Source organism: Oxyura jamaicensis, chromosome 6 (genome assembly GCF_011077185.1).
Source record: "Oxyura jamaicensis isolate SHBP4307 breed ruddy duck chromosome 6, BPBGC_Ojam_1.0, whole genome shotgun sequence".
NCBI classification, from domain to species: Eukaryota; Metazoa; Chordata; class Aves; order Anseriformes; family Anatidae; genus Oxyura; species Oxyura jamaicensis.
The window spans coordinates 30,525,913-30,550,094 of record NC_048898.1 but is presented as its reverse complement, the minus strand read 5'-3'; the positions used below and the strand labels follow the sequence as shown (position 1 = coordinate 30,550,094).

The following is a 24,182-nucleotide window of genomic DNA, read 5'->3' as shown; positions in this document are numbered from 1 at the left end:
CAGGAAGTATTCAACTTCAAAGAATATAAACAAAAGTCAATGTTTCAATTCAGGAACTTTGCCTTCTTTCTTTAGGCCTGTTCTATCCCATCCAGTCTAAAAGACAACCTCCACAACTGCAGCTGTATTATCTTGATGGCAAAGACCTACAATTAAAGGATCCTTTATTCAAATGCATGGTGGACAGCAGGAGCAGGTTTAGTTAAATGAGCTTTAGAGCAAACCTCATGATATTTAAAATAAATATATAAATACATTTCCCCGTAATATTTTTTCTTTCTATTTTCAGGATCCACAATATTTCCAGAAAAAAGTGCTCATGAATGAGTAGAGAAGGTCAGCAGGATATATTTGCACTAGACACAGAGGCAGATTTTGCCTCAGATGGTTGATATGTTCCTCTAAACTGAAGGTCAGGAAGAAAAGAGACTCACATAAGGTCCTAGAGGGGAACTTATGTCTAACAAAAGATGGAAATGTAACATAATGATGCTCTAGCTTGTAGCTATGGAACTAACAATCTGCAGAGCAGAGTTACATTGCAATACTGTAAGATTGATTTTCCTCACCCCGCAGTGTGCACATCCAGAAGAGCTGCTTGACCCTATAGTTGCAGTGTGTGTGCAGAGCTAGCAGCAGAGAACATGGAACGAACAGCTAAATGCTCTGGGATGTGGCAGCATCCATTGCAAAGGTAACTTATTATTCAGAAACAACTCAAATGCTATGCACTTCACGTATGCTGCTTATTTGGTTGATAACTCTATTTTGAAGATGTAGTCAGTCAATAACATTAAGAAAAACAATTCAGTCTTCAAGAATCTCTCGATTGTGGGTGATATTTACACTGAAGAACTGGTCAATCAGTAGAATGTATTTGAGCAGCTTTTGATTTTTTTTTTTTTCCTTCAGAGGCTAGACTCCATAGCTCACCATATCACAGAGAAAATGCAAACACAAGTATACACATATCACATGTCCTACTATATTAGATGTGTCTTTTCAAATTGCCTAATATTATAATATAATAAAAGTTATCCTTCTGCATAGAACAGATTCCAAAGAATCAGCAAAGCAATGTTCCTCATCTACGCAAATACTTTTACTAAGTTGGTTTCTTCCTAAATCACAAGAAATCAACACTGTTTATATAAAGCATGGAGCTACATAAAATAACAGCCAGCACTCTTTGGGAACATTGATACAAATTAAAATGAGTAAATCAGTCTGATTCAGTTTAAAACAACATTAACTTAAGGTATATACAATAAAAATTCCAGACATAAATATCTAATTAATTTTCAGTGTTCAAAGAGGAGGAAGGAATGATTCAAAAATGAGCCATTTTACTCAATCAGTGTAGCTAAAATAAATCAAAGTCCTGATGTTACAAGCTGTACACAGGAAAACCTCCCCTCTGACATATGCCACATGATCTCCCAGGGCTTGGTAAAACACTGGAAATTTTGTGAACATACTGAGAGGCAGAATATGGAATATTTGCACTGTATCAGTTCTGAAAAACTTCAGCTGAGATAAGATTATCATCATGCTAAGTTCTCTGCAAGTACACAGTCCCAGAAAATTTTGCAACTAAGGATGCAGATGCAAAGAAGCAAGGTGGGAGTGCAGGAAGCATAAGGGATTTGATCAGTCAAGGGCAAAACTTGGCAATGACACATGCAGATACTTCACAATACAAAACAAAAACCAAAACCTGGCATGCCTTCTGCCCAAGGAGCTCATGTTCTAAGCCTTCATCTTGCAACTGGATCAAAGCATGCAGAACTTTGCCACTATGCAAAGCTTTGCAGTGGATGATGGCAGTCTCTAAGGTACCAGGTCCAACCCCTGCAGATGTGATGAGCATTTTGTCAGTAAGCAGTGGAAAGGTGAAAACAAGCAATTGAACATGTTTTGAGATCAAACTGGCTGGCTGTAGCTTTCTGTATGAAGACAACACAATGTTGTTTTGATTTTTATGTCCTAATGGTTCAGGAAGTACCACCTTAAAGAAAGAGTGCCCTTCACTCATTTTGTGTAGGTGGGCCTTCTGGAACTGCAACTGGAAGGCACCTTTTTAAACTACACCCTAATGGCACTTGAACCTTCTTCTCAGCATTATCTTTACTGGAATATGTAAAACCTTGTTAGAATCAGCCTTTCAGATTGTTTCACTTTCTTTTAGAAAAAAAAAAAAAATATAGTTCAGGGAAGAAATAAAGAGAATTATAGCATCTAGGGACACAGCAGACTCCATCCCGACATCTTATTCTCTCCAGAGAGGGAATCTAGCTGGGTTTTAAAAGCCATCTGTATGGACCAAACCAATTACTGAGTTAAAATGCATAAAGTGAGAAACGGTGAACAAGAATTTGATCTAAAGGCCCCTAAATAAATTATTCATTAAAAATGTAATTGCCTTTGTGGGTGTTTTCTGGAAATTAAAGTACCTCAGGAGGATCTTCGCCTTCTCATGTTTTAATGGATGCTTTGCTAAGCACACATTACATGTCTTCCTTACACTAAGCAGTTTCTGAACAGAAAAAAAATATAAAAATCTTCAACCCATTTAAGTGGTACCAAATTATGAAACCGTAAAGCAACCATTACAAATGGCCTATGTAACAATCAGAGAAAATGATCCATCTCTGTGTCTGTAATGCCTTACACTTGCAATGATTACTGTATATTTTTCAAATGCAAACACATGCTATTCATCACTGGAATTGCACAGCAGCCTACTGCAATTTTAGCTGGGGTAACTGGTGAATGTTTTCAGTTTCACACTGTTCAAAGACTGAAATATTTATCTTTCCTGAAGGAAAACGTATGATACCAAATGGCTGCATAAATTTTAATGCTGAAATTCAATTCAAATAGGATTTTATAGGAGTACAGTTCCCAGAGAATGTTTTGAGTTTATTATCACTAGCAATATATACATATTTTTTTTCCAAGTGGGATAGTCAATCACCTTCCCGTGGCTTAGCTTTATTAATTTGTTTTCACAAATAACAAAGAAACACAGTTCAGTGGAAGGAACATGAAAAGCACATCACAAAATACAAATGTATGCAAGGACCTGGAAAACAAAAAGAAGATATTGGAGACAGAGACATGTTCGAAGAAAGATAGAAAGATAGACCTAGACTATCTGAGAGGCAAGTAACTAGAGTACTAGTTATTAGGTTGCTTTTGCAGGAAAGTCACAATGAATTCTCATGATTTTTTTTCCCCCCGACAATTTATTTACATGTACCTTTCAAGATACCTCATTACACCTGGAATATCTAAAGTGGTCTCAGGGTGTATGTACATCACTGCTGTGAAAAAAATGACAAAGTTCTTCTGAATTGTTCAGTTAATAATGCCAAAAAGTCCTAAATGTAGACCTGTTGCATGGCCTGTTCTGCCAATTCTGTCAACAGAAACAGTGAACAAATCTTCTTTCTCTGACAACACAGTAAAACAAAACCTAATATGCCTCAGATTCTGGAATTACTTTGAAAAGAAAGGGGTCAGCACTCAGGCACTAATCAAAGCAGCCTTAGCATTAATGTAAGCTGCAACAATCCACCATGTAAACTCAGCCCTGGTCATACAACTGTGTCAGACTAGAAGACAGCTCTGAAAGATGTTTTTTCTCTTTACTCACTGCCAAGATTTCTGTGCATCTCAATCACATTTGGTGAAATTATGTCCAACTAATGAATTTATATCAGACTAAACCTCGGACAGAATGACATTTGGCGTGTGACCCCTGGATAACGCATTTTTCTCCTTCCAGGCCTAAGGAGCACCATGTGTTTACTGAATGAATAGTTTTGTTAGATCAGAAATGCATTCCCTTATGATATAAAGTCCCCAAAACTTTACCTCCAATTTCTTCAAGCAAAAAAAGTAAAAGTAGAAAATGTTAAAACTGAGATAAGAGTTGCCAGATTAGTTCAAGCAGGTCAGTACTAATTAAAGAGCTACTACCTTGAAAATTACCAAATCTAGAAGATAATTTTCTCTATCTGCTATACTTGAGCGGTACCTAGACACAAGCTTTAGATCACCAACTATCCAACTCTAGCACAAATTATTGTAACCAGGAGTTTATGAGGCAACTAGGCACAAAATAAATTGTCAAGGACATTTGATTATTTACAGCTCAACACCAGAACATACTAAGTCTCACACGCTGGATTGGGGTAACTTCTTGCCTCCTCCTTTGCCATACATAAACCATCAATAGCGTTCTTATAAATGGATCACATCCCGCTCAACTACTTGTCATCCCATTTATTATGCCAGTCATTTGTATCAGTCTCTCAGGGACATACAGATTAGCATATGAAATAGAGTCAAACACATTTTGAAGAGTACTTTGATGGACAGAAACTTTTTATAACAGAGGATTGGAGTGTTTCTGCCAAACACACAAAGCAGCACGGTAGGGAGCATCAGGGAGTTTACTGGATTATAAAAGTGTTTGTTTGTTTGTTTTTACTCAAGAAAAATATTTTTCTGGAAGCATGCTTGAGATATAATATAATCTGAATCTCAAACAGACTAGCAGGAGTTGATTTATTAGTAGTGCTGGAGAACCGAGCTTTACAGAGTTCATCTCACAAGCCCCTCATGAATTCAAACAGCCTTTGTTATTGAGTGCTGAGAGGTAAATATGTCAGAGAAGAGGTAAAAAAACTTAAAAACACAAGCATTCCTGAGTATACTTACAGTTTGAACTAAGAAGCCAATAAACCCGACAGGAGACTTTTTTTCTTGCATATCTAAGACATTCATTCCTTATTTCCCTGGATTCTTTTTTAAGAGGATGAAATATTTCAAAGAGACACTGCTATACAGTTGTTAATTAAGAGATTTATCTTGAAAATAGGGGAGTTGCAGCAATTACTGCCAAAAACCTGTGGCTTGCAGCTCATCTGTTACTTTAAATGTTCACTCTCAACTAAAGGAAATATGATTATCCTCCATGAAATTTCTAGCTAAAGATAATTAACAATTCCAATTTAGATACCTAACTATAATTACATGTACTGCAGTAATATTTGATATAAATTATCATAGAATAGCAAACAATTCTATTGAAATTCAATAATTTCTTCATTCTGAAGTACGTAAATTATTTTAGTCTTTCAAACAAATGGATGTTTTTTAAAATGTAAATTTTTTTTATTTTCTACAACTGACTAATATCAGGTTCTTAGAGAAAAAGGGGAGGAGGACCTGACTGCCTGCTCTTCATTCCAAAGACATAATATTTTCCCATCTCCCTCCCTCCCCCACTTTCTTTTTTTATTTTTTTTTTTAGTGACACAGCAAGACAACTACTACATATATATATACTTAGTGCTTTATCAAGGAAGCCTGATGCAGGCATGAACCATGTAATCTCCTTGATATTAAAGAAGGAAACTCCTCACGGGTAATACAACAGTAAGTGCTACACAATGACAAATATTAAAACCTTTGGAATAGATAACTGAAGAGATAAAGGAAACATGAAATAATAAGCAAGTCAAGCTTTTATTTTTTATTTTATTTTACTATTATAGTAGTCTTTGCTACAATATTTGTCATCTAAGATGGTAAACTCCCACTAAAATGTCTCCTAGCCTGACTGTGAGAGACTTTGCAACAGCTTTAGAGAAGGGAAAAAAGAAAGAGATTTCTCTCTCTTTCTCCCAAAACCAAGGGGTTCACTGGACACAAAAATCATTTAGGAGTAATCTTGAGAACTCTTTCTGCACAAATAAGCAGAGGTTAGCCATGAGGAATGGGACATGCAAACAAATGAAGGCACTGTTACACGAACGACTTATCAAAACTAAACTTGATAGAGAACTAGACATTTCCAAGGTATGGCATATAAATTATTTGGTAATTGACTCAAGGCCAAGCCCTTGAATTAATACATCCTGGTTATGCACTTCATATTTAACCTTATTTAATCCATTTAACCCATTACTGACCATATTCCAATAGGCATTTTGTGATAATCTTTTTTTTTTTTTTTTTTTTTTTCTCTTCTATTCAGGTTCTTGCCTCCTTGACACATTAATCATGTTTGAAAGTAAAATACTTTGCTCTTGCTTTATAACATAAATATATTAGAGCCTTTGCTATTAGGCTTTTTTCTTATTTACAGAAACTGAGTGTTCCACAGCAGGATCTCTTGTGTTCATTCTCAGAAACTTACCGATTTTAAGCAGAAAAGCCAAAGCAAGGAAGACAGAGAAGACAGGCTAATGCAATGAAGAATAAAATTAATAATATGACAGAAAACTTCTTGCATTACTGAGCACCTCTCACTAATTCAAATTACTTATAGTCCCACGTGTCTGTAGAAATGTTTTGCTATCAAAAACATCTGATCAGCCATTCTGATTTCTCTTTTTAATTCTCTCAGCAACAACTACAAAAGAATTTTTCCCTCTCCCCACGTTCCCACACAAGAGATATTTTTAAAAGACATTATTACGCTATTATTTAATGGCAACTTCATCCATGAGGTCTTCCAACATGATCAGGAACTTTCAGCATGATCATTTTCCAAAAGTTCCTTGTTCAAAAAAGAATGCAGAAACACCAGTAAGAGAGAATACTAAAAAAACGTCTTAGTTCTGATTGAAATAAGTGACAACTAAAACTCTCTAGAGAAAATCACAGGAGAAATACAGGAAATCAGTCAACTGCAACAAAGCAGTACTAGTTTTAAAATGTTCTGCATAAACATTTTATATGTACATTTTGTTAGATAAAACAGTGACTTCATTATTTGTTCACTCCTCTGCACAAGGGAGGAAAAAAGTATTACCTATCTACTTACTTAGCTGTAATAGCTGGTACTTTCTATGTAGAACTGACAGTAATAGCAAAATCCAAATGAGGCTTTCTGTAGATGCACTGTTCTTTATAGCATAAATAACATTCATGATTTCCTGCATTTATTTCATAGCATTTATCTCAAGAGACTTTTAATATTCCCTTGTTTTCACCGGTCTTAAATTAACATTTTCAGAAATCTTTATTACCAAGATTTCTGCATTCTGATTAATCAGTCAGACACCTCTAAAGAAGATTTTAATTTTTAATTCTCGTTTCAATTTTGAGGGTTTTATTGATATATTTTTCTTTTGCTTACAATGGAATTGTAGCTGATACTCTTATTTTACTGAAATAATTCTGGATTGACTCAGGTCAATTTGTGTAACATGTATTTCTGTTATTCAGCTCTACTGCTCTTGCTGCTCAAAAAGGCTTTAAAAAGTCAACCGGTGTCATTTCGAGACAGATCACAGCTAGCTTTTTTAGAGTAGAAAATATGAAGTAGAAATGTCAGTACCATGCTGCAATGGCAACTTCAAGAAATCTCAGTATTTGCCAGTGTTGTGGAGAGACTTCTGTTTTCCTTTTCTCTTAGAAGAAGGTTTTGCACTGTATTTTTGTTAAAGATGGTCTGAAATCTGTGCGCCAGTCTTCAGGTCTGAGTTGATAGCCATCCATTTTCAAATTAATCTTGAGCTTTTTGACCTGTTTTGCTCCAGAGAAGAGCTGCCACTGCAGTTCACAGACAAAAATTGATCTTCAGATCTTCAGTGCAACTCAAGGTCCTTTTAACTGAAAAGGCTGGTCAGAAGAGCAATGGCCTTAGCTTTGAATACAGCAAAGGTCCACAATACCATAACTGAGTTTTCTTCAGGCTATGAAATCAAGCATATACCTTAACTTTACTCATTTTACTGAAGAGTTATTGTTATGCAAAAGAAATGGAAGAATTAGACCAAAACAGTTAATCTTTTCCCCTACACTAATGAAATGGAATTGCATAGTTAAAATAAGCAAGAAACAGCAACAGCTGCTGGGAAAAATGGTTTATCCAAGTCAAATTAAGAGATTTATACTATCAATTTATTTCATTATCTTTGGCTCTCCAGCACTTGAAGAGGAATCATATTAACTCAATGACACATGATGCAAGATGATTCCTTATTTATTTATTTATTCCTTACTCTTCTTTGAAGTCTCAATCTACTACTAAATTCCCTCTATTATATGCACTCCAGATTAGGAAAAAATAAAGCCAAAAAAAGCCTCCCAACCCTGTTTGGTATCCTGTGTGAATCACAAATTACAGTGGACGGTGAATCAGTAAATCACTGTCCTGAGATCAAGAAAGCAACAGGTTTATGGCATAATTTAGCTTCAAGTTTTTGATTTTTCATGCAGGCCTTGGTATTGCTAAATAACATATTACTGTGAAGAATTACACTACATCCAACATTTCTTCAAGAAGGTCTGGTGAATTTTGCTAGCTATCAGAGAGATCTAACACCTCATGCTTCAGTTCTTTCAGTCATTTTAACAAAAAAGGCCGTGTGCTGGTGAGAAGAAAACTTATACAGTTTGGAAGCAAGCCTACTGTTTTCAGAGAAATCGATGGAAAGATAAGGACATGCCCTTTCACCTTAAGATTTGGTGTATCTTCAGACTGATAACTGGTTTGTAATGACAAAGAGCCACCTATGTGGCTCTATCTCTTCATAAAGAAAACAGGCAGGTAAATAGCTACCTTATTTACTGCAATTATAGCTGCTTGATAAACTACCATGAGTAATTCAATAAATACTCTTGCAGAAATAAATAGCTTGCAGAAATTAAACATTGTTTCTTCCTAGAAAAAGGGAGGAGCTGAAACTTGCACATCCCGCATTCTGGATTAGAAAACTCTGTCCCGAGCACTGCCTCTGAAGTTGTTGTATTGTCATTCCTGAACAAGAAAGATGCCCTGTAAGGAATGAGGGCGCGATGTACATGGCCATTCCCTTTACTGCCACCTGTATTCAATGACAGTTGTCAAATGCAAACACAAGCAGTACCAGCAGCTTTCTGTCCCTTTCATTCTGTGAGGAATCTTACTTAAGGGCAGTGCCTGGAACACAAGAGCTCTGTTTCTTGAAAATGTGTCAGAGTTGGAGGGAAAGACCTACATATTCCCACTACCTGCAGAATGTGGAGGCTGACCTTGCTCACAAAGGAAGAAATGGAAATGCTGTGAAAAAAAGGCATCTGGGATTTTTCTCTCTAGTCACAGAGAGGGCTGGAAGATCTCTGCAGAATTTTCCCTATATATTCGTAGGCTTGTTACAACAGACTGAGCAATTACTGCTGTCATTCATAATGGAATTTGGCTACTTACTTAAAGTAGGAAATTACTATGCAGGACTGCTCCGAAGATGTAATCTCATTTATTACATCAGAAGAAAATGATAACTTTTTTTTTCCTTCTTATTGTTTGTACTTCCTTTCTTAGAGACACTGTTCTTTCTTCCAACAAATAAGCACAGATGACCTCATATTCAGTACTCTTATAATGTTCATGTCCTACTTCTAATATAAACAGAATGTACAATGTGCTACATGCTCCCCATGAAACATTTTCTTAAAGGCAGTAGCTATATTGAATTGCACAGTAGGTATCCTAATTCTTTGGTCACTGCTCCCATTAACTTTGTTTGCTGATCATTTTTTTTTTTTTTTTTTTTTTTGTAGTAGTGATAACTATTAATAGAATAGAAATCTTCAGCTAATTCAGCTCTGGCATTGATTTTGATCGGCAAGACTACCCCCTATGTTGTAAATGGATGTTCACCTTTAATTTGTGATGAGTTTATACCTACAAAGGCTTACCCTGAATAAGGAAACTGAAAAATCAATTCCCTGTAGAGTTACAATTTGAAATGCGAAACCCAGGTGAATCTGGCCATTGTGAATGATGACTACTTCAGTAGTGACATATTTAAACTTAGGTCATTTTTGTATGAAAAGTGCGAGTTGTTAAAAATGTACAGTGACAGGAACTGTTTCTTTTAAAAACATTAATTTCTTATAGAAAATGGGGTCAACTAATACATGGAAGTTGAGTGTTTGTATGTTATTTGCCATCCTGTCTACAAAGACTGTGAGGTAAGTGCATACTTTAGTCTGAAAGAGACAGAAAATATTTTTCTTTTTCACTTTAAAATTCTCTCAAGCATATCAAGAGCCCTTCATTCATCAAGGAAGCAATTCAAAAATATATAACAGTTGCTGTTACTGTCCCTACAACCATATACACTGATTACATGTTTCATCTCAGGTATCTGATGAAATCCTCTAAATTCTTCAGCTGTATTCAACAGTAGTCACTACAACTCTTTTTCATCCAACATAATACAAGTTTTGTTTTGTTTTGTTTTTTTAAAAAAGAGCTCTTGTACAGCAATGTTAACATTCAAGCTTGAAGCAGTTCAAATCAAACTGAGATGTTACCACAAAATAATTTCTTCAAATTCTGATTTTTTTTCCTTGCAAAAAGAAACTTGTGGAATCAATAAAGGTTTCTATGTAAAAATAAAAAAAACAACACAATTTAGCTAAAAGTCAACTTTTTGGTTTAAGTATCTAAATCCAACTAAAAAAATAAAATCACATAATTATTTTACTCATTTTGCTGTTGGTACAGCACTTTTATACATAAAATGATTTTAATTGAATTTATTATCATGAAATTTTAAGTTTAATTATCTCTGTGGCTCCTGTAATATTTAATCGATTTTAGCTGTTATAAAATTTAATTTTCAGGTAGTTGATTTGAAGTCCAATGGCTCAATCATGATCTTTCTAAGAAAAATGGCAGACACGAATCTCATGAAGTTCAACACAAGGAAGTGTTGACACTAGACAATTTTCAGAGGTGCCTTCAATCTAATGATTCTGTGAATCCAGCTATCAGCTGGTACAAACCAGGCTGGGAAGTCATTATTCTTTCACATCAATTATTCAGACACATCAATTTCAAGCTGCATATGTAGCATTCATGATAATCATGGGTTTGATCTTCAATTGATTACTGATATGAAGCAGAAAGAAAAAAGAAAAAAGAAAAAAAAAAAGTACAGGCTCCAAGGAGTTTAAAATACCTTCTTACCACACCAATCTCTTTTTTGTTCAGCACAAAGGAATCAAGACCAGTTTCACACAACTTCCCCAAATCTATGAGAGCAATCTCTTAGCTGAAGAATACAGCTTAACTGCTTCTGACCAAATCAGAAACAACAGATTCAAAAATAGTCTCTTACTAAAGCTGAGTCAAACTCTGAGAGCTGCAATCTGCTTGCAAATGTTTTTGAGCAGAATAAGAGCCTAAAGAGAGTCGTTTCATGATTAATTAATCTCTTCCTCTAAGAAAGCAAACAGGGTCAAGTGTTTGGCATTTCATTCACACAAGATTTTGGTGTTTCCAAATAAAATATGTTGTTTTAACTCATATTTACCCATACTTGCTTCTAGAAAGATTTCATTACTACGATTATGTTAGCATACTCTAAGACATGTCAAGACACGACTGTCTAGGAATTTTTATTTAAATATAAAGAAGCTATTTTACTGGACCACATATGAAGCAATTTTGTATTTCTGAGTTGTCACTTTTTTTCTAAGAAAGCTTTGGGTGATAACCCATTCTGAAATCACGTACACAGCAACCAGATCAGAATATAACACTAGGCGTTTTGCTACTATTGAAAATCTGGATTAACATCAGACCAGTCTATTACTTGTTGAACTGAGCCATGAAATAGGTCTCTGGACACACCCAGGACATGGCTCTGGATGTTCCTGTGGCAGCTAAGCACTCCCAGAAAAATATTTTCTTATGACTACCCAATAAACAGTCAACACATGTGAAAGAGAAGTCAGGTTATGACAGTAACTCCACACTGAGATCATTATGCTATGTTTCCCTTAACCTTCTCCACCATCACAGATCACAACATTCATAACCAGGTGCACGAACATAAGACTGATGTGTGGCTGGATGAAGAACAGGGATATTTCTGACTGCCAGCTCAGTGGTGTCTACTTTAACTCTGCTTGCTCACTTACTGCTCTGGAAAGTAATATATGAATATAAGCAACCATTTAAGGTCAGATTTAACCAGGAAGTTGACCCAGTTTTTCGAAACAGGTCAAGACTCATCCATTTAACTATATTAACATAAACAAAAGCACATGATACTTCTTCAGCCATTTCGGCTTGTTGTTGGTGGCCTATCTTCATTTATACAGATGAATTCTGTGAATTCTGGGTCAAAGACTCAGTTAAAATGCCACGTGTCAAGTCTTTCTCTCTCTGATTCAGAGCTCTGTATCAAAAACTTAGCTCTGTATCACCAACTTAGGAACATGAACTGGATTCATAATTTTAAACCAAAATCTTTGAAGCTGAAAGCCTAGGGAAATTAATTGCAGTCAGCAAATGGAACAAACAGTGGAACAAGACATGGATTTCTATGCATTTGTGCTTTTAAAACATGCTTTCTTTGTTAGCTATTTTTCCAATCTTTTGCAGTAACCCTCAACATACACTTCTCAGTTCCCAAAGGTGCCTACTGTTTTCCTTCATCATACACACAAAGTCTGTTTAACTCCTTCTCCACCTTCAGACATCTACTTCTAGTCCTGAAAAATATTTTTTTAATCTATTATGAGTCATTATATAAATAGTCTCAAAATATCCAGTAAACTAGATAAGTATACATTCTTACACTGTATTCTGATTTGGTCCAAGAGCTCTACCAGTTCATTGAAAAACTTTAGCTTTTTCTTAAGGCTCTTCATGGGATCTTATATGACATTATTTTTTACAGCACTAGTTAAACTATTTGTTGACCACATGCTTTTGCTAAAATAAATGGGCAAATATAGAACTCCACAGGATACTCAGGCCAGCCTTTCAAAGATTTCAGACCTAAGGAATGAAAAACTGCTTTAGTTCATTTGCTCCACTTCTGAAGATGCTAGATTTTAAATGCATCCTAAAATTCAATCCTTTGCTTTGTATTTATAGAGAGCCTCATGGGATTTTCAGCAGACTAGAGCATATATTGTGATAGCATGTGTTTTACACAGTACCTATTTGTCTTCAAAAAATTGTTCTTCATAGCATATTCCACAAGTTCCGTACTATCTGACAAGAACCCTATATTTAACCTGACCTTTACGTCGGCGACTTGCTGCATATACAACATGCGCTGATGATCACTCTACTTCACTGCCAAGAAACTGCCAAGCAACTACCAAGAAACATATAAACAGGCTTTAAAAATAATATCAAAGATACTCTGGAAGCCCCTAAAGCATCACCTCAGTGCTTGTATTAACTGGCAACCAGGTCTCTTTGCAGCAGTTCCCACACGTAATATACTTATAAGAACTAGGGGAGCCTATAGCTTAGTTGCCATTCCAGAACACCTTGCATCCCTCCCTCATCATCACCACCCTATTTAGCACTACCACATAATTCTTTCAGAAGTGATCAGGTGTTTTCCAATGTTTGTGATACCTGCAGAGTTTCACCATGCAGTAGCCCAAAGAGTATTTCCTAGCCTACTTATTAGAGTAGTTGGTGAGAAATACAAGTACAGAAAAGAAAGAAAGTTACCAAAACAGCAAAAACAAAAACAAACAAAAAACCCACATATTATGCAGCAAATTACCGAAGCACATGATAAACTGCAATATTCAGCTGCAGCTTAATAGTGGAAAATCATACTGACGTGATTAATTCAGAGCAATCTGAAATGAGGCACCAAGCTCAGAAAAGAAATATCCAATTAGGTGGCTCAAGATTAGATCAGAGAGAGGTATTTATCCTACAGTGAACTCGCAAATCATGTAACAATCAACCTAATTTTAAGTTATAGGAAAATCTTACCATGTAAGATGTTTAAATAACATTTTTTGTTGTTTTTTGTCTTTTTTTTTTTTGTCATCAATAATCTACATATAGCAACAAACTGATGTACTATAAATAATACTAGAAGGCTTTTCCTTCTCAGTGTCTCTGTATCTATGTGTAGATCTGAAAGACAAAGCGTGTTTCCAGACTGAATTCCATAAGATTTCAGGGTACCTGGATTCCTGGTCAAATTCTTTGTATTTGTGACTCCCAGAAAGTAAAGGCTTAATATCCTATATGTTATAAGAATGGGCATGATGTTCCCTTCGTATATTTTAAAACATTTCCCTATGCTTAGGAAAATAACTGGCTTTTGAATGGTGTATGACAGAAATCTGGACTTGTCAGCATCTCTTAAAGTTGAAGCAGATGACACTAATACAGAGAGAACAGCTACATCTGGCATTGTCACAGTGCGTGCCTGTCCCATACTCTTTAGGGGTTCCCAGGGCATTCTTCTCCCTTCCTCTTCTGTAACAAATGTAAGTTGCCATTGCGAACCCTATGTGCTTTTGAGAAATATGAACTCTCGTATGGAAAACATGCTCAGGATTTCTGTCACCTTAAATAAACTCATATTTGACATATTGTCTTCTGCTCACAAGAAGTAGAATCAGACAGTCTTCCTGATGTAGGGAAAACTGAAGCTTTGTAGACTGAACACATTTGCTGAAGAAACAAAAATATTTTCCTGATTATAGCAATAGTAATTTAAGACTAAGACCAGGATTAGGAAACTGACTTTCTCCTGCAAGATCTCATGGTAACAATAAAAATCAAAAAATAGACTGATTTAGGATTTACTTATCACATCTAGTCATGAGAGTTAGTTATGAAGAAATCATACATACAAAAACAGATTAGCGAAATTATTCTCAAAAATTATTTTCTGTTCCATTTTTTTTTTTCACCAAAATAAACTCAGACCCTTCTGTCCACATAAATACCAATCAAATATTCAGTTTGCAGAATATCTGAAGAAGGAGGCATTGTGCAATCTTCCTTGAACTGGTAAATGCAACTTAAAGTAATGAAGCACTGATATTGAAAAGAAATTTTCTGTTTTTATCCCCCCTTTTTAATCAATGAATGCCTGGTCTACCTGGAATTGCTCTGCTGCATCTAAGCCTGGTATTATAAGGCTTTATTTCCCATGCATTTTTTCTGCACTCTCACCCATAGAACAATAATTAAACTTCACAAGAGGCTTCTACACGGTGGCAACTTTTCAACAAAAAATACTAAGAGTTCGATACTGATTTTCAAATAAATAATACTTCAGGACTCTAAGTTCATATTTTGGGGGTGAAAGATATCATCAGCCTGAGATAAACATCAAAATGATGCTATGATATCAGTCAAGAAATCTGGTACAAGAAGATTTCTATCCATCCCACGAGCACACTCTATGTCTGCAAACTCTGTGTTCTTTATAGCTACCAGTTACATATGGCTTATCCAATTAACAGTCCTGTACTCCTTTACATTATTTTTCCTCTTATAAATTGATTTTCATGTATTGTGTTCAATTACATTTTCTTTACCCATGCATTGCATTTTTCACCAGTTGGTATGCTGGGTGATCATTGTACATATTATTAATTCAAGGCAATAAAAGGTTTATATTGATTTCAGCATAATTTGTTCTCTTTGTTTCACAAACCATACTTTCTTTACATTCATACATTTTGCTGTTTGTATTTGTTTGTTTGTTTTATCTTTTCTTTATGTTGCAATTTGAATCTTCAAGGAGAGAAAAATGGTGAAGGGCCTTGCATCAGTCCACCAGCAGATGCATAACGTCCTTTCTAGCACTGCAAGTGTGACCCAAGGCAGTGATACTTTCTCACTCCTGCTGCACATCAGAAGGTTGAAGTGAGGAAACACTATGCTAAAGCTTATAGAGTGCAGGGCAGTTCCCATCACACAACACCAAACACAAGAAATATTGTCTTCAGAAGCTTGTCACAGGGATGGCAGACTTGCTCCACTCCTTTCTGCTCCACTACAGAAAGCACATTTAGATGGTGTAACTAGCCTTCAGATGCTTAGGAACTCCCACTATTCTCAGGGCCACATTTAAGATAGATTTGCTTATTATTTGTACAACAAGCTTGCAAAATACATCCAGAAAAAACTCTGAAGAATCCCATGCTTACTCCACTTACACTGAGAGGTTAGGATACCACGAGGTACCTCTAAGGCAAGATACCTGAAGGCCCTGTGCAAGATAACTGGAGAGATGACACATGGGAAGGGTACAGGCAGGAGGAAAAAATGCTGTTTTTATGATGTTCATCAACATTATTATTTCAATGAAGTCTGGTTTTACAGAAGCTGAACAGTATCTTCAGAGGTAGCAGCTTTAAATAGCCAATGAATTATAGTGCCGTGGAAATACTAAGTATGGAAAAACACACATATATTTTGGATGCATTTTGGTTGGAATATCCACGTATAAACCTGAGACTCAGGAAGGCCTCTGAGCTACAGGTCCCAGGCAGGAATTTTTGCTACTTACCCCCAAACATCATTTCCAACAAACATACTGGCAGTTCAACTGGAAAAGAGGCAAAATGTGTTCAAAAAAATCCAGAAGGTCTAGGGACTTCTTTGATTCTGAACAGCATACGTGCTGGGTAAATTTCAATGGAGTCCTTGAATGCTGGGGTTGTGCTCGTGTGGATTCTAAGCTAAAGCTGCAATTGTAAGAAGTTATCAAGAGAAGGATTTGCCTAACTTCAGTAGTCTTTCCAGAAAAGGACAGAGCGAGCAGACAGCAGCCTTGAATGAGGTATGCCAACTCAAAGCACATTTTCAGCAGCTATCACAGGTAGAGTTCTTCTTGGTCAGAGAAGGCAGTAACAAGAACACTGTCTTCATGTTGGTCAACCTCTTTTTTCCTACTTCATACAAAATGTCTTGATTTTTTTCAGGAAACTGTATAGTTCACGTATGTCTGGAAGTCTCCCTTTCACTTTACCAAATAGTTTCTGTTTCACACATTTTTTATTTGTATTACACACTGCTTGGCACAGGGAGACAAAGGAGATGTGTGAATTTAAGCCCCCCAAAAAGTCATCTGTGCTCTCATGAGGAGAATGATCTCTCCTTCAGGGCAGAAGTTCACTCTCAGTGGAAGATAGGTAGTTCACCGCATTTTTATTAAGTACACAAGGTCAGGTCAGGCCATCTGAGGGTGCCAGCACTGTCACTGTTGTTATACCAGCCTGTACCACCTTCCTGTAGTATGATTTTCACAGCACAACAGACTCTTGTTAAACGCCTCATTTTGCATGGATGAGGTTTTAGATCCTGCTATAACAAAGCTTTTGATTGACAGCCTGTCCAAGGAATGCTGTAAGAAAAACGAGTTTGAAGATGAAAATGGCTCTCGACTGAAGCCTCTAATCTCTCTTTACAAGCTGCTTGGAAGCTTTCACTCGTGATTTATTTTCCTCACGTGTTCAAGTGAAGTAGAAAATACAAGTTACAAGTAGCCCACTGTAGTTTAGTAATTCCAAGAGAGGTGCTGGAGTTTATGTCAACTCTCATCCACCCCACTTAAATTTCTGCAGCCATAAAAAACAGGAAACAAACAAACAAAAAAAGTAACAGAAATAAACCATTTTTTGCTGTTGCTTCACAAATTCCACACCAAACAGAGGCTGACAGGAATCTGGAGAACAGACCTCCTCCATTTTATCTAGTAGCAATCTCATGCCATAGGAAGAGAGACAGTAGCAAAGAAGAAAAAAAAATATCTTCGACTGAGTTTATGGAAGGAAAACTTACAATTAAAAGTATGTTAAGAAGGCAGAAAGGACAGATTTTTTAAATGGAGATAAGAGAATAATTTTTCACAGGGAGTTGGAAGCAAAGGAAGTATAGTTTACACATTACACAAAGCAAAAGACTGAAAATGTAGAACTATAGCAAAATTTCTAAGCATAAGTTATTATATCCTTAACATCCTCATTGTTTCATGCATCCAGAAAGGCAGTATAATGCCGTGTTTCCCATAATGTTTTCTACTCTTCAGTCTAGTGTGGGATGAAGTAACAGGAAGAAAATAAATTATCACAAGTATAAATTATTCTTCATATTATTGAAAAACCTGGTTATCTAAATAATTCTACTACACAGAAGGAGCAGAGGGTGGCATTGTAAGAATATAAGCTTACAATTGTTTAATTCTCTATAGTAAGACTAAAATATGTGTGGATTTTAAGGCTTCAAAACACGTGGTCTTGTCAGGGAATTGGATATTATAACATCAGGCTTCAAACAGTTAAGTACTTCAAGCAACTGTAGAATTTCCCCACTCAAGCATACACTTACCAACAGATAAAAACCACCATATACATAATCTCTTCATTCTCATCACATAGTAAAAAAAGGCTTTGTACTAGGGAATATAGTCAACTCAGCCACGTGCTAATACTATATTAGTCAGTGAAGGAGAAAGTTATTCTCATAATTTTGATCTAAATCCACTGCTCCTATTGAATTTTGTGTGAGCTGCAGCAACATAACTCAGTGCTTATAAAACAAATGGCAGTTAAAAATAACACCTCAGTACACATTCTGAGCTGCTTTACTGGCATGGGGACAATGCACTTTGCTGCGTGACAAGCAGTCTTCGTAAGAGAACTGGGATGTGGGCCAGAGTTAACCAAAACACGCTGCATACACAGTGTTTGCAGTCTGAGCAAAAACAAAACACATCAGGTGTCCTCCCCAACTTACACTTTGCAACCCCAGAAAGTAAACTGTTGCATTTCAGTAAAGTGAGCAACTCTAATATTTGATGTCTATTGTAGGCTAACCCGTAAGTTCTCAGTACATCACTGCATACTCATACTTACTTTAAGCCTTTGTTGTTATACAGAGAAGAAATACTTAGCCAAGTGGACTGCAATTAAGTGTGACAACCAGCATCTGAAGACAGTCTAAAAATAGAAATAAATGCCATTTGTTCTAAGTGGCATAGGATATAATCTGTTAGTGTCCCTCTAACGTGAATCAGAGCTCATAAAATATTAAAAAATGACACAGCTCAGTTGGTTTACTGTTTAGGGCTACAAAGATTATAAGACAGCGACAAACATTTACTACACCTTTATCTGTTCTGGGACTTGAACAAGGAACAGCACAAAAGAGCAGCACAGAATTTCATTCATCTTATTACGCAACTCATTTTCAATGCATAACTCTGTACAATTAGAAAACGGGGAGTTATTACTATGAAAGAAGATCAGGAGAACAAATTCCAGAGGTATGACTTACTGGTACTACACTTCTCTGAAACAGAACAGCACTAGACAACAAACTGTATCAGCCAAAAAACAGAAACACTCACAGTAATCAAATTATTTTACACATCACAAGAAGCTTTATTGGACCTCCTGACATAAAATGCTCTAGAAGTAAGCTCCTCAAGACAGAGAAAGAAACCTTTGTAAACATCCGACTTAATATAACTAATTAAATCAGGCATATGAGTTTTCAAAAATCACCTAAACATCTGCCAGGATACAGCACTAGCTAGGAGCAGCTGATCAAACAAACCATCAGACCTAGGTTAGGGACCACCCCACAGCCAAATGGAGTAACAAATGACTGCAACAACCATGCCCCAAACTCTTCTCTCATTTCCTGTTACTTCAGTATTGTCACGTTGACAGAAAAATCAGGACTTTCTACTCACTCTCTTCTGTTTACTTGTGCTGGGAACAGAGCTACTATCATTTACTCCTGCCTGCACCCCGGCAAAGTAGCCCAGTGGCAGCAGACAGCTGAACACAGACATGTAAGAACCCCTCAGGATAAACACCCACACAGACAAGCATCTCATCCACTGTTGTCTGTAGCAAAAGATATTGTCAAGGGAAGAAGAAAACAGGGAATGAAAGAATCATTATTCTACTGGCATATTATTACAGCTTCTAGAGCTATGGGGACTTCTTGAATCCGTCTTTGTACCCAATTCATTATGACAAATAGCACCACAACGAGGCACCATGATCTCTGTGCGTTCCTTCCTTTCACATCCAATCATACAACCTCCTATGAAGAAAAGCACTTTAGTAATGGATTTTTTTTGAATGCATTTTTAAAGATAAAAGTAGTTGAACTGTCTTTGTGACTTGAACTTTGGTTCAATAGATCTAGTACTTGAAAGATATTAACTACACCTCTTCAAAACTACGTTGGTCCCACATGCCCTGCCACATTTCATATTTCAGTGGAATATAACAAAATGAATATTTACTGTATAAACAATAGTTGCACAAAGATGTTTGCATTAAGAACCAGGTAGCCCTTCAGAATCACACTGTTTCTTTAACCTTGAATAGTATTTCACTGCGCTGATAGTTCTGCTCTCAGCAGAGTCATGTGGTTCATGAGATAAGAAAGGGTCAACAGGCTCACAACTTTATTTCCAGAAGTAAATTTCTGGCAGGGTTGACCAAAGGCAGAAGTGGCCCTGCAGCAAAAATCAGGTTCACCATCTAACAAAAAAAAAAAAAAAAAAAAAAAAATTAGAATTTATTAAGAAAAGTAGTACTCCATGTGAACGAACTTACAGGAAGAGTGGATACTTGGAAAGCTTTTCCTGCCTTCAGACACCAGATCTGGATCACCTGTGCAGTGCATTTCAGAGTTCATTACTCCATCTGGAAAGCAGCGGTAAAAGAAATCGGGACGCGGTCTACAAAAAACACCATGGACATTAAACATATAAAATGCTGTAGTAACAAATAAACCTTAAAGTGATTATTACATTTACTGCCTATTACATGCAGACCACAATTTTTTCTTCCTGCTTTAACACAAAAGCAGAATTGCTTCATTTTCCTGGAAAAATCAAATCATGACAATTTTTTGTTTTTCAGGCAGGATCTATAAGGGAGGCTTCCAGTGCATTCAAGTGGGAGTTGTCATTCAAGTGGGAGTTGTAGCCTGCCTCTTCTCACTGCATGTTTCATCCCAAAGAGGACACAGAAGCTCTGTTCTGAAAATAAATATGCAAGGCTACTCCTGCCTAGAGCAATCAGTCTTGCACAGTACTTCCAGCAACAGAGCAAAGTAGTAGCAACCCCACAAAGTTGCACAAGTCTTGCTGACACATCCAGTTGAGAAGAGGATGACAGCTTAAGCTATGGGATTGGTACCAAAACAACCACCAAATTATATTGCCAACCTTGATGTTCCCTCTCTAAATGCAGTAACAGACCTCTGCGCTTCTTTTGACCCTGCTCTGAGCTGAAGAGTAGCATGTAGGTTTGGCTGGTTTCATACTGATCCTGAGCTAATAAACCCTGAAGAAAAACAAGGCAAACGACCACATTCTGAGAGAAGCTGACAGAGCAGCTAGCTGGCTTGGAGTGCAGGCAAAATGAGCTCATGTCTGCCTGAAGAAGATGATGCAGAGGTTCTTAATTACATTTTCAGAAGCACTCTTAAAACAAAAGTGCCAAGTACCATTACTATCAGGGCAACAGTACTGAAGCAGAGAGTCCATCACAAACAAGCACAAATACTGCTCCCTCAATGCTACAAAGCAGGTGAAGCTAAACAACAAATGCAGAATTTGACTCAATTAAATGGTGTAGAAATTCAAGTCAATTACATACTTTTCAGGGGATTTTTTTTTTTTTAAAAAAAAGAAAAAGATCCAAAAATACCTAAAAATTGTTTTCCAGAGAGGTTTTTTTTGCTAATATTTTTCTGGTCCCTTCATTCAAATTTATGCTTCTCTAAAAATTGTCCTACCTAGGAGTCCACTTATTGCTTAGCTCCAAGGTTTGCTCTGCCAGGATTCTTGATGTTACCTGGAAATACCACATTCAGTAATATGCTTCACACAAAATGCAAGCAGTAGGTTATATTAAAACTCAGTTGATTTCTATTTCATCAGACTAGTGGCACTGGCATCTAAACTCCCACATACTGTGACTCTTCTGTGTTGCCAATGTAATGAACTGATTTCAGCTCACACCTTTCCTTTCAAAATCCTCATTTCTCTGGATCCACCAACCAGTCCAATAAAAAATAAAACACAAGGGTATGCATTCCTAACACAGCTGGATGACACATAATGAAATTATGCAAAAACTGCACTGGGGAAAGGCCAGTTTTACTGGGACCCCTGCTAATTCAATACTCTTTGGAGCAGTGGTTATCATTTTATTAAGATGCATTGTATTTGCCAACTCTGTCTTCATTTCTTTAAGAGTTATAGCCGTCATTTATAACATGACAAGACTTACCTTCCCACTATTAATTTAATAGTATTTGTGCAGACTCCATTCAGAGCTAGAGCCAAAGAAACAGCTAAAAAACAGAATGAACAACAACATAAATACCAAGATATATATAGTAGCATCACAGCATTTGATTTACAGGCTGAAATCTTTACTGAACCGAAAACTGAACGAGCTTTGTAAGCCACTGTTATTAACTTATTTTCGTATTAACCAGAATGAGGATAGACCCCATAGAATCACACAATGTTCTTTGTTCTGCTTTTACTCTTCAGAAATCTTATTTCCTTAATGCAAGGCTGAATCTCCTATCATGTCATTTGCAGAGGCATAAATCATCTAATAGCAATAATTATTAGAGAATCAAGTTCTGTGTTTAGAAGCTTTGTAATTTACTTAATGAAAATCTTACACTATTTGGGTCAAGAATTCCTGTATAGGCCTATGTTTATATGTATTTTACGTGTGTGTGACCCAATTAAGTAATTTATATTAAGGCTAAAAACTGACTTTTAACTAAAATTAGAACTGGATTTCAACAGGATGTGGATGTTTTGTCTAAAAGTCTTGACATTTTCCTCCTATGTTATCTTCCAGAATTAACCAACTTTCCTAATAAAACATGAGTAACAAAGAAGAACTGTCATGCTAGGTATGATTCTATTGATCTTCTTTATTTGTACTTCCCAAATAACCTCATCTAGAGCCTGTGGAAAATCTCTTCCTAGCTTTCAGTAGCACTTGGATCCAGTGTGCACTCTTTTTAGTATAAAGCTGACGTGATATTGCAGTCCATACTGTAGCTCTCTGTCACAATACACGAATAACTGATTTCAGGCAAATCTCTGATTTCCAGCAGAACAGTTACAGTAATAGAACTTTTGATTGTGACAGCTGCATGAGCTATTTTCTCTTTGGACTGATGCCCCAGATGCTGCACTTCAGCAGCACTCATCCTGTCTCCATAAAATCTTTGCCTGAGGATATTATGTATCATAGAGATATGTGTTATAGGATCTATTTCCCTTTAAGTTAAAAAAAAAGAAAAAAAAAAAAAAAAAAAAAAAAGGAGGTCCTCAATCCTCAATCAAAAATAACATTTTTCTCAGACTTTAACAATAGATGCCAGTAAAAATAAAGGAACAAGTAAATTTTAGAGACAGTGATATTGTTCAAAACAGTCTTCCACTTTCTATACCTATGCTCACAATGACCACTCATGCCCACACTCTTTCCTTTCAACTGTATTTTCTCAGTTACTTATGTTGATCACATCTTAACTGAAAGTTTCCTAAAAATCAAATGCAGATCACCAGCCTTGTCATGGCATTACATTGTCCTTTCTGAAAAAAAAAATAGAAATGTAGAGATATCTGCTTTCCAAAACATGAAGTAAAGTTTACCCTTTTCATTGAGCTTTATCTTGATTGTTTATGGCATGTCTGACTGAACCATGCTTCTTCCACTGTTGTGTATTATTAACAGTGGCAATCCAAGTATCAAATGTCAGTGTGAGTGTTAGCTGAATTGCATTTGCTCTCACTGTTTTCACTTTAGAAAAAAAGAATCACACTGCCCACCACAAGACACATAACCCACTCAGTACAAAGGAAGAGGCAAGAGAAAGGAGTAAGTTTAGTTTCCTGATGTGGGTGCCCTAACTGCTCCTTATCCGACATGCATGGAATCACCTTCCCTATGCTAATGGCTATATGAAAGTCAAAGCATTTTCACATCCTTTTAACCTTCGATCTCTTCTACCTACAATGCGTAAAGAAATTTACCTTTTGAGGGATTTCTTGATTATTCAGTATGAACATTATGTGACAGATCTCAGTGCAAAACAGCAAAAATCTACCAAATAATGAATCTTCACACCAGCTTTACACCACCAGACACATTAACATATTTATACTTGAACACAATTAAGCCAGAAGAAGTTTTACACTTATGGCACATGTTGAACAGAATATGTTCAACACATGTGCAGAACAGAATATCAAGGTTAGGGTTTCCTTAAAATTTGGGCATCAAGAAGAACAGAAGGGAGGCTGATGTGGACCTGAGAACAGAATTTACTCATGGGCATTATAGAGTGAATCATAAAGAAGACAAGAGCA

The 24,182-nt window shown here is 36.3% G+C and overlaps 1 protein-coding gene across 1 annotated transcript in view; it reads right to left on the bottom strand.

The window, feature by feature from the left end:
* Positions 1-24,182, bottom strand: part of PLPP4 (phospholipid phosphatase 4) — a 61,288-nt gene that overhangs the window by 9,992 nt on the left and 27,114 nt on the right. Inside the window, exons 4-5 of the mRNA XM_035330360.1 lie at positions 22,069-22,132; positions 20,383-20,507 (exon numbers count right to left, since the gene is read on the bottom strand). Coding sequence (XP_035186251.1) covers positions 20,383-20,507; positions 22,069-22,132 — 189 coding nt within the window. The remainder of the gene's footprint in view (positions 1-20,382; positions 20,508-22,068; positions 22,133-24,182) is intronic.